Source organism: Sphaeramia orbicularis, chromosome 15 (assembly GCF_902148855.1).
Source record: "Sphaeramia orbicularis chromosome 15, fSphaOr1.1, whole genome shotgun sequence".
NCBI lineage: Eukaryota > Metazoa > Chordata > Actinopteri > Kurtiformes > Apogonidae > Sphaeramia > Sphaeramia orbicularis.
Window position 1 is genome coordinate 45,919,203 of NC_043971.1, and position 12,535 is coordinate 45,931,737.

The 12,535-nt window shown below is 35.3% G+C and overlaps 1 protein-coding gene across 2 annotated transcripts in view; it reads right to left on the reverse strand.

Annotated features, from left to right (window-relative positions):
• Nucleotides 1-12,535, reverse strand: part of arfgef3 (ARFGEF family member 3) — an 86,715-nt gene that overhangs the window by 7,636 nt on the left and 66,544 nt on the right. Inside the window, exons 34-38 of one of the 2 annotated variants that reach the window (XM_030155311.1) lie at nt 4,850-4,981; nt 4,630-4,760; nt 3,142-3,150; nt 539-757; nt 248-419 (exon numbers count right to left, since the gene is read on the reverse strand). In XM_030155311.1, the coding sequence (XP_030011171.1) occupies nt 248-419; nt 539-757; nt 3,142-3,150; nt 4,630-4,760; nt 4,850-4,981 (663 nt within the window). The remainder of the gene's footprint in view (nt 1-247; nt 420-538; nt 758-3,141; nt 3,151-4,629; nt 4,761-4,849; nt 4,982-12,535) is intronic. The other variant, XM_030155312.1, reaches the window with a different exon arrangement.

Here is a 12,535-nt window from a genome sequence, read left to right on the forward strand (position 1 = left end):
TCTCAGATTAATTTTGTCTTAATTAGTTCTATTACTGATCAAATACATATTCATATTCATTCTGGTCTAAAATTTGTATATCTGTTCTACAAATGTACATAAACCTATGAATATATTGTAGACATTTTATCGTAAATGTTGAAAATATAACCAACAAGCTCTTTTGTCATTTGTTTTTCAAAAATGTAATTGAATTGCTATATATACAATCACAGGTCTTTCACAATAATAAAGTGTTGTTTTCTACCTGCTGTGCCGTCATGCCATCAGCTTGGCTCAGTGTTGCACAGAGCAGTGCCTGGAAGTACAGGTTGAAGCTCATGGCCGACTGACGGTACAGATTTGCCGCTCCACAAACACCAGACACCTTCATCAGCAGGTACTTCAGACCAGGCCTTGTGTCAAAATCCCGTGCTGTCCTGCCCATCAAAACATCAAGTATTATTTCTATTCTCTTATTATGAGCTTGGATACATCTTTTCCTAATGGGACAGATTTAGTTTTCAGTATAGATGTAACACTTTCCTTCTGCAGTTACCTGTACGAGTCCAGCAACAGGTCCAGGATTATGGCCAGGTTAGTCATGGAAATGTAGCGCAGAAAGCCTGCAGTGGGCCGGCTGGGGTCAGAGGTCACTGGAGTGACCTTTTCATGACCTTCAGGCTGCTTGACAAATTCCTCCAGTAGGATGTCATACAGGTTTTGGAGCAGTACCTGATGGGACAGCAGACTGACCACAATGGTTCTGAATGGGATCCTGTATGAGTCAGAGACCAGAGCAGCTGGTTAGGTTTCACTGAAACATGTTTCTACTAGGGCTGTCAAAATTAGCATATTAACGCAGATCACTCTATCATCATGATTAATCTAATTTAAAATTTTAATGCAATTAACCCATCTGCAACGCAGAATGACTCTCAACATCTCTGGCAACGCATTTCGGGCAGTTTGTCCAAGTAGAGTTAACATTGCGCATGTGCAAATGGGCAGTTGATCCGGTAGTGACAGGCAGCAGAACCAACCCATAAAGATGGAAGACACTAAACAGTACGTTGGCCCTCTCGATGGAAAAGTTGAGTACAAAAACAACCCAAGACCGAACAGTTGACCATCATAAAGTATTATGCACAGCCTGTAGGAAGGAGTTTGCTTTTCACCAAAGCACTTCCATCTTAAAAATACCACATTAATGTGAAGCATACGTTAGTCAAGGATTCTGCTAGCACTTCAGGTAACGAGTCACGCAGCTTGCGGCAAAGTGCATATATGTATATTCTCTTCTTTCTTGAGTCTGTTTGCTCATGCAAAATGAAACGCGATTAATATAGATTAAAAATGAATGATATTTAATCTTGATAAATCAAAATTAATCCACAGCAACCCAGTGATTAATCTGATTTTAAAAGTTTACAATTTGACAGCACTAGTTTCTACTAAAATTAAAAGTTTCTGTGTCACAACACTGAGACAGCTATGTGAAATGAAGGATTGTATCATAGATGAACTTAATAGGTAGGTATTAACTTAACCCATAAAGACCCAAACATTGGGGGAGGTATGTTAATGTTAATTTAGGTTTATATGTCTGTTTTACAATGTTTGGTCTTTTTATGTTTAATTTTATTTTATTAATGTGACACCTTTAGTCAAACCTGCAGGCCAAACAATGCCTTACCTGTTTGTTGTTATCAAGCTGTTGTTCATACAATATTAATGAAACCTTTACTCTCTCAACATAAAAGCTCTTCCTATGCACCTTGAAACTCACAATATCCTTCCTTCAAAGTACAGGTGCAAGAATACTGCCCTTAATCAGTTGTAACAACCTGAGGGATCACATCAAGAGGTTTCTGAAAATCATCTCATGACCCCCACTTTGGGAACCCCTGATCTACATGATCAGTAACTAAATATAGGACAATACCTGATTTACACTGAAAAATGCAAAATACAGAGGATAATATTAAAATACATGGTGATAAATCACTTGAGAAAGGTTAAATAGAGAGAAAAATGCATTTGGGAACTGCCACAATAGTAGCACTGGGTATTTATGGGTTAAGTTTGACTCGTTACTGATCGAAAGTTAAAGTGTAATGGAACCTTTTTCAAGTTATACAGTGAAAAAAACAACTACTTGTGTTCAGGTGACATTTTGATAGTAACAGTTCCCTCTTTTTATAAACTATATAGATAAATATTATATTAACAAAACTCATACAAGGTACTGCATCTACACTGAATGAAAGTGTTATTTCTACATTAATAGTTTAAGGTACATTAGGTAAGACTCTAAGATTATTCAACTTTATAGGATACACAGTACTCACAGACTTTAGCAGGACAAACAACACTGAATAAAACAGAAACATGCTCAGTGCTGTAAAGCTGCTGCATAAGCCGTCAACATGCAGTTAGGTCAAAAATGTTGATGTAATTTCCATTAGGGTCATTAGTGTTTTGTAAATGGGTAAACTTCACCAATAAACAAATGACGGGACTGCAATGTATTATCTCCCTTTGCGGTTCTATGGTACTGTGTAAGTCTGTTTCTTCAATGAACAATGGGGCTGGGCAATAAATCACAAACATCTAGAAAAAAATACTAGAGAATTTATATTGATGAAGCTGATAAGATGTGGATACTTTTAGCCGGACAGATCTAACAGCTTTTCCTACACACTAAAAAAATGCTTCGAGACAATGTTATATTCTGTAAATAAATCTCAAAAGGCAATATTTACTTGAGCACAGACGTTTGTACCAAAGTAGTCATGCTGTGAAAACACTTATTTACAAATGCACTGCGTCTGTTCCTGCTGTTTGTGTCACAAATTACAAAACAGATGGAACCTTATGGTGCATTCAGGTGCACCTCATAAATTTGGATGACACTTGATGGTTCTTTAAAACAGTAAAACTTGTATTAATTATAGTCAAATAAACACTTAACCAAAACACACGATTAATACAGCCGTATTAGTAAGTAGAAATTCCTAGGAAGTCTAATAATTGTTCCATTGAGGTGTTTGGTCTATCTGATATTGATTAGTTGATACTGATTTGAAGATTAATTTGAAGGAGACCAAGTATTAAGAGCACAAAAACACAACACACAGAGGGCACAGAAACATGCCTTACCCTATTTTCCTGTTACCAAAGCAGCAGAAGGGCAAACAAAGACAGTTAGTAGAAGTTATATTCACAGTTTTTATGGTGTTGCAATTGTTTTAATCAAGGTTGAAATGCTTTCCTGGACACAGATTGCATTTATGCAGTTTATATTTATATAGGAATCAAAAATAAAATACGGTATCTGTCCTCACACAACTCAAATGATCTCAGATTTACATATTAGATGGTAATTTTGAACTTTAATGGTATAGTTTATGATTACAAAATTATACCACCACACTCATGAAACAAACAATTTTATCTCATGAAAAATAGGAATTGCTGGTCTACCACTGCCACAAAGTAACTAATCGAGTAGGGTTAAATTACTGTTTTGACCAAGGTATCTGGTGGCTTTAAGGAAAAGAAGATGTTTAGATTTCTTTTTTTCACCAATATATCAACACCATTTGCAGTGTTACTACAGTCATGATGACATAGTGTGTTAATGTGAGATGCTAATTACACTTAGCATATTAGCACACAACCAAATGTCAGTGTAGTAGCAGTCAATGAAAACAAACAAAACAGTGTAATAAAGAATCACTCTTGCTAGTCCAACTTAACACTATCAGTGTATTATTTCTCTGAAAACATCATGAGACTGACAACAGCTGAACTTCTCATATTAGATGGAGTGCAGGCTGGATGCTACAGTTGTAGTCAACAGTTTTAGTAGTCAGAAAAATGTTGCTTTCCCAAACCATGCTGCCTCATTTTTTTGTGATTTTACTCCAATGTAAAGGTAAATTTAAGAATAACTATAGGCATTTCATAGGTGTCACTTTGGCCACTACTAGACTTTTGGACACAACTCTGTTGAGTGAAAAAGCGCTATCCCAACAAATGCTAACCATAGCACGCTAACTGATGCAGACATTTTTGCCTTTGAGGTAACATCAAAACTATTTTTTCACAGATGATAATGTTATGTTTGTTATGGTTAGAATGTTTTAAGCATAACATATTATACCTAATTATATCTTTAAATAAGTGACTGCATATTTTACACCATCTAGTTGGCATATCATTTGCCTCATAGCATAATTTCCCAGGTCCTAATTTTGGTCAATTGTGATACTGGCATAACTTTACTCTTCTAACAGTGCTGCATCTTTTCATGCAGATATTACACTTTGGCCAAAAATATGACTTAGGCAATTATACTTGGAGACTACCAAAATAAAGCCTGTATTATAATGTAATGTAGCTGTATCTTAGAAATAAATATAGCAGACTGACAACACATGTTCTGTATCAAGCAAAAGAATAAATACTTTTCATGTGTATATTTGTAAAATAGACAAAACTTGCTACACAAGTTTTTCTGGACATGGTTCCAATGTGTTTTTTGTGATATGGTGATGTAGTTTTAGTTCTGGTTAGAAAATTAGTCCATGTCAGTGATGTATCGCATGTAGACACCACATGCTCTGTTGTGAGTGTATTGTATACCTCTTCTGAGTATGTCCATTGGCCTGTTGATCTGATGGCAGCTCGATGATGAGAACACAGGACTGAGCATGCTCAAATCCCTCCTTGTTGTTGGGGGTCTTCGGTGAGCACTGGGTGTCCAACATAAAAACCTATGAACAAAAAGAGGACACATGAACAGCCCAGTAACACAATCACAATGACCAGTATTGAAGAAATAGTTTTTCTCTGTCCTCCTGACCTGCTGAGCCATGGCCTTGATTCTCCAATACTCTGCCTCTGCTGAGGGCGAGTGTGACGGAGCTGCCACTTTCACCTCACAGGCGTCTCCATTTGAACTGTCTGATCCACTGTGGAAACATGCCAGAAGGTTCTGCAGAGACACAGACAGACAGTGGGGTTAACAGTCAGACAGGACCTGGAACATCAAGAGTGTTATCAGAAGTGGACAGTGTAACTTATTAACCATAATTTCAGTTGTGATGTCTGTCAGGAAAATAAATACATTTTATTCAATAAATAGCGGCTCGGAAAAGGAGACCTGGTCAGCATGCATTAAAGCTGTCTGTTCACATTAAAATCTTATTAATGGAGCAACTTGCACGATACTTAGCAAGTCCAAATGAAGTTTCTGAGATCAGAATGACTCCTGGAAAAAAAATTTAAAATTCTGACAGTATTTTTTAGAGAAAGGTTTAGCGTAGATCTATAGGAGCCAGCCTTTTGAAGCAGCATCTAGGGCCTGTAATTAGTTATAAACTTTCCTCTTGCATTGGCTTCACTTTGCACTATGCACAAAATCTACGCAATTAGTAGCAAAATTACTATGATTACGCACAAATGCTCCTGAAATTATATAATTATAGAACATTAAATTTTATAGACTGACCTGAACATTTTTCTAACTATAATATAATTGGCTGTATTGCCCTACCCTGTACATTGTAGTGTTGAGGGAGGCAGGACACATATATTGAGAATACAAAATATAACGAAGTATATTTCATTACAGTTCATTCTTAATTGGTGGTAAACAGAATATTTCAAGAGGATTAGCTGCAAGACAACAAAAGTACAAACAAATGTTGACTATTAAATTGCACTGTTTTATGTGTGAACTGTGTTTAATGGTTTTCACTCAAACTAGATGCTGTGGGAATGCTCTAGTAAAAATTGACTATATTTTTGTCAGATAAAACATCACAGAACTTTGCATTTTTCATGTATCTGGGTTAAAGCCCTCTGCAAACAGTGTTTATATGCATTTAGAGCCACTCCTAACAGAACTGTGTGACTGATGCATGTAATAATGACATAAGCAAACAAAGTATTTAACACACATTAAGTTATTTAATGATATACAATATAAATTATATAATTTACGTTATCCATGAAATATGAAGAAAGTCATACATACATTCAACTCTTCTTAATCAGAGAAACACATAAAGCTTGTGTGCCAAGTTCAGTGGATTAAAAATGTAGTTTCCATCCTGAGTATTAAACAGGCTATAGGATAGAGGAAATACATTAGATGTGACCCGAATGCATCGCCTTTAAAAGGACAAATCAGCTTTAGTGTGAACCCATCAGAGTTCATGTATTAATATGTTTGACAGCATAAGTTATACATGTTAGAAACAGAAAGCTGCATATCGTACACTGTGAATCGACAAGTGTCTGTGTCCTACAAACACTGCATTTTCACTGGTACTGCTTTTATCAGTGGGCGTGAATATATATGTGGAGAAGGGAGCAACTCTGAGGAGATTTAAAGAGTTTTATGAAATGATGTTTGTAGATGAAAGTGTGAGAACCTCAGCTCCAGTGAAGCCATTGCAGGAATATATTTAACCCTGTAAAGCCTGAACCATTAAATCATTGACACAAAATTCCAGTTCTTTGAAACTGGAGCCTTTACTGGTCCTTCTAAACAACCAAATAAAATGTTTTTCAAATATCAGTTTCCATGTATGAGTTTCAATTTTGTATCGTATTTGATACATCAGGTCTCAATGCTCAAATATTATTATTTCTGAACAAACAAAAACATAATATAGAACAAACATGTCTACCAAATATTTAATTCCTTTTGAAAATTCGCAAAGATCTGCCTCCTTTTTCATTAATGACAATCTTGTAGTGTCACTAGAAAGGCCTTTGGTGAAAGAATTCCTCCCCCTTGGTGGATTATCTGTGTATTACATGTATCTAATTATATGCATCAGGGTTTTCAAGAAAAGAAGTATCACACTGATCATGTAGAGGGCTTCAAAACTCATGTATCAAATATGATACGTTTGGCATTATAGGGTTAAGTGTAATACTGCTGACGGTCCAAAAAACCCAGGCTTCCATAGACTTAAACTGAACTTCTCTCTACAAGTACAGAATCAATTATTTTGGAAAAAAAGTATTACAGTCAATGGCAAGAGACAATGATTTCAATTATGCCATCACTTAAACATATATTTGTCAATTTTAACTCAAGAAAGTCAGAGTTTGTGCAAAACTGCTGACATACCCGACTGTATAAATTCCTAAATGTAAAGACTACACACCCAATAGTTGTCACTATACCCGTCTCTGTCTACGATCTAGAGAGTGAAGATCTCTCTGTAGCATTATTCATTTCTTAAATTTAATCTAGAAACATGTTTCACTCGTTCATTCATTTTTCAAAGCAAAACCAAAGCACAAAAGATGAAAAAAATTACAACTAAAAAAAGTAAAAATTAACTATTTTCAAATTTGGTAAAGACATCAGACATCACCCTGAATTGGTTATTCCTCATGGAAGATGCTAAAAACAATCTCAGCAACTTTAAGTACTATACATATGTTAATTACTCATGTATAACTACATTTATATCGTAGGTTCAGTTCTGGAAAAGGATATTGTTACTGCTTTTACATTGTTACAAGGCCCTGAACAGATCGCAACATCACCTTGCTTAACATTTGCTTCTCTCACAAATCTACATGCATGTATGAATCTTCAAAGCTGTCTGAAACAATAATGTGAAATATTCATACTCAGAGTTATAATATTCTAACCCTACGATAACAGGCAGAGAGCTTTATATCAGTAGCTCTTATATAACCATGATAAGACCAGCTTCAACACGCAACACTGTCACAGCAGCCGTTATATAAACAAAAGTACAGAACACCATAAGAGCACATCAAGCTACAATATGCTAAGATTTTATATTAAACTGAGCACAAAGACAAATTTTAAGCCCTGAACAATGAGACAAAGACAGCTGTGTCTTAATTTATTCTGATGCTCACTAACAACAGAACATCAAAGAAAGACTTAGGTATGGGAGACCAGGAGGTGAAGAAAAGTACAGAATAGCTGCATGATTTAATTCAATTATAATTACATACATACAAATCTATCTATTTACGTTACAATTCATTTTTTTAGTCCAAAAACAAAGAGAATACATGCAAATAGTATGACATTAACTGACTTTTTAATAGGCAATACAAAGTGGAATAACAAAAAGAATCAACAAACTATTTATCAATATGTTGATCAGTTCATTTATTATTCATTCCTAAATACAACATAAAGCAGACAAGAACATCAGTTTTTCAACTTCAAAATCAATCTCACAATTCAGCTTCAACTGAATTTATAAACTATTTTAAAAAACAAACATATTTCTTTTGCATACTGCTTTTTCTGCTTTTTTTTTTTTTTTTTACATATAACATTAATAAATCAATCAATGATTTATTTCTATATTAAATTTTTATTTAAAAATGTCTGTAAATTACTTTGTACATTGAACTATTTATTGATGGACTGATGCTTCAATTAATTCCAATTTATATTGTCCATAAAAATGTCAATCAAGTGCTATTTACATGTTTCTTTATTTGAGGATAAGAAAAAGAAATCATTTATACAATTTTGTTTTTAATATCTATTTAAATATTTCATTATTTTCTTGACACTCATGGTCTTGATACCCATTCTTATAGCAAATAAGTGATTTTTAAGTTCATAATAAAAGTACACTGTTTCCCAAAAAAATGGAATAAAATAATTTTACCTCTTCCAACGAAATGATTGAGACAATGTGATTTAGCGTTGATAGATAAAGTATAACTGGGATACGGTATATAATCACTACCCCTGGTCTGAGGTGATTACTCGTGTATAAACGGGAATAAAAAGAGGAATGTGTCTGAAAACAAAATTATTCCAGTTTTAGTAGCAACAGAGTATTAAAGTGAAGATTAAAGGTAAAAGGACAAAGCCAGTTGTTTTTTTTTTTTATTTTAAAGTAAAAATTTGCTCTTTTAAGAGTCCTAATATATTTTTAAAACAAGCAAGTAACAAGTAAAGATCATCATCTTCATCATTTTTCTCACACGCACGCATACACGCACGCACGTACGCACACACACACAGATGTAGCTTTAATCTGTAAATCTGCTTAGCTGCAGTCACTCAGGCAGCTGCTACACAACGAGGAACACACAACATCCAGTAATAAAATGCCTGGACATGTCACCTCTGCACACAGACAACCTAAAAAATAGAACAGTTTAAATCTTCCCACTGTTCATAAACACCTCACTGTCAACATAAAAAAAAAATCAACACAAGTTATGTGCATTTTTCACAAAGCAAACCTAGGGCTTGCTTCTGCACTCGCTCCTTAAATCATTAGGCCCAACGCAAACGCGAAACGCATCCATTTAACGCATTTTGTGCTGTCCTGTTTTTGGGCTTGCTCGCTAGTTACTTAACCCCAACACAACACAAAATGTGCTATCCCGTTTCTGGGCTAGTTGGTTAAAAGTATGCACTCGCTAAGTTCTGTGTAGCAAGGCTGATTTTAACGTGGACCTCAGAGGTCCGTGTTAAAATGCGCAGAATGAGGATATATTCATAGCTTCATTTCGGTCATGTGTTTCCTTTGAAATATTATTTAAATTTGAAAAAGAAGATTTTTAAAAGACGACTGACAATATCTCTGATATCAGATTTTTCCCCTTTTGTAGTGATGTAGGTCTTGAGACCGGTCTTGAGACCAATTTTTTGTGGTCTGTCTTGTCACGGACTCAACTTATTGGGTCTTGGTCTCGTCTTGGTCTCGAAACCTTCCAGTCTCGGCAGTGTCTTGCTCTCATTCTAGCTGGTCTTGACAACAACACTAACATTTTGCACTGACAAAAACGAATTTACCATATGAGGATTGATCCGCTCACTGAATTTTATTCTCTGCATCGAATTATGGATAGCTACAGATTACTTCAGGACATAGTACAGCAGAGGACAGAGTGGGTGTGTCTTTGAGAGATGAATGAATGAATGAATGAAAGAATGAATGAGAGTAGTATGGGGGCAGAGCCAGTGAACCGGTGTGTGTGTGTGTGTGTGCGCGCGCGTGTGTGTGTGTGTGCGTGCGCGCGTGTGTGTGTGCGTGCATGCGTGCGCGTAATGAGGTATGAGTGAGTGGATGAAGGTTTGTCCTGTTGTTCGGAGTGATTACGGCCAACAGTAACTGTTTAGAGCTCTGTTAATAAAGTCCCCAGTGCGGAATAACTCAAGTCATCCTTAGACGTCCAGCCAGACGCACAATATATGTGTGTAAATAGCCTATAATAATTCTTCATTCTAACCATAATGTTGACAGATGAACAGAAACAGCAGGAGCTGAGGCGTTTGCTTGCTGACATATAGTTGCAAATAATGAGCTAACGATGGTTTAGTGAACGCGACGAGCCCAGAAACAGATTTTGCGTTCGCTAAGCCTCTGCATTGGCTGATCCATCATTAGCTCACTATTTGCGATGAAGGGTGCGCTAACAGGTGCGTTCACTATTTAACCCAGAAACGAGCCCCAGGCTGGGAAACTCACACAAATAGAAAAAAAACAATCAGTAAGATTTATTTACAGCTCAACATTTGCAACTGTTGTCATCCCTCTACATCTTTTTTTTATTCATATGTCATAGTCCTGCTCTCAAACATTTCTTCATCATACCAATAATACCTACTTAATGATACTTATATTAGCTGAGTTTGCATTAAATTTTCACAAGTAGTGTAGTGTGTGTGGTGTTACGAGAAGGTCGCACTGTGGGCTGTGCTACAGTTGGCTCTAATAAATACAGTAAAAGAAGAAGCAGAGGATTCATATTCTGTTTCCCATCTAAAATTGCTGTGATTTTTTTCCCCCACAGTTAACTCAAAGAATAATTCAATCTTCACAACCTGTTTTATCAAACATATTTTTACACTTTATCTGAACATATGGGAAAACAGAGCAACCCGCTGATTAATCATATCAGTCAATTTGCTGCGTCAGAATTTTTCGGAAAAAGTTGTCTCCGCTTCCCCTCATGCACATTTACTCTTTTGTGAAAGAAGGTAAAATTTGTCTCAAAAATGTGGGAATTATTTTTAAATGTTTATCTCTTTTCACCTTGAAGGACCATCCCATATTAACAAAACTTGAAGAACTCAATAGTTTTGAGTAACTCACTGTTTTCCACTATAATAAAACCAGGAAAAATCTGAACATTAAAACTGGATAAGGGATGCATATCCACTGAATGAAAAGCCATATAGTGATATATTAAGATCCTGTCCTACTATGACCAAAACTGTATTTTGATTCAGACAGTAACTGCTGTAAAGATGGCATGAAATATTTTAACCCTGAAAGGCCATGAACTACTTTTGTGTCAACCTCCAAATTATATATATATATATATATATATATATATATATATATATATATATATATATATATATATACATATATATATATATATATATGTCAGGGTAGAGACTGCGATCTGGTAGGATCGGCGATTCTACCAGTAGAGACTCCGATCGTAGTCTCTACCAGTAGAAACTCCGATCAGAGTCTCTACTGGTAGAAACTCCAATCCGAACCCTAACGCTAACCCTAACCCTAACCCTTCTACTGGCAGGATCGGAGTTTCTACCAGTAGAGACTGATCGGAGTCTCTACTGGTAGAATAACCGATCCTACCAGATCGCAGTCTCTACCCTTACATATACATATATATATATATATATATATATATATATATATATACATATATACACATATATATACACACACACATATACATATATATATATATATATATATATATATATATATATATATATATAAAAAATCTAAAACTAATCTTTCTTTAATGAATTATCATCATTTATTATAATATTATCCTCCACATTTTGCATTTTTCAGTGCAAATCAGATATTTTCTTATATTTCATATACTGATGATGAAGATGTTCATAAAAGCTCAGAGCAAATGTAAAGGTTAGTATATCAAAACAGAGTAAACCGAAGAAAAATTGACTTTTAAAGCAAACCATATCAATAACTGTCTGCAACCACTGTCATTTATTAAACTCCATGGGTTTTACTGGTGAATCAATGTTGTAGAAGATGACTGTGTTTCCATGTTCACTACGGAGCCTTTGAATGTCCTAAGGGGTCATATCTGATGACTATAAAAAGATGACAACCTGCATTTTACACCAATTATTTAGATGTATTGATAGTGTTAGTGGATTACCAGTTATTAAACATTTTAGATCAGCAGATGGTTTTGGTCAGTGGCAGTTGATTGGGTTTTTATGGGTTAAGTTAATACCCACCTACTAAGTTCATGTATGAGATGGCTATGTGAAATGAAGGATTGTATCAGTGTTGTGACAGAAACTTTTAATTTTAGTAGAAACACATTGCAGTTATTGAGTAAAAGCTACCCAGCTGCTCTGGTCTCTGACTCATACAGGATCCCATTAAGGACCATTGTGGTCAGCCTGCTATCCCATCAGGTACTGCATCAAAACCTGTTCGACATCCTACTGGAGGAATTTGTCAAGCACAATGGAGCCTCCAAATATCCAAAT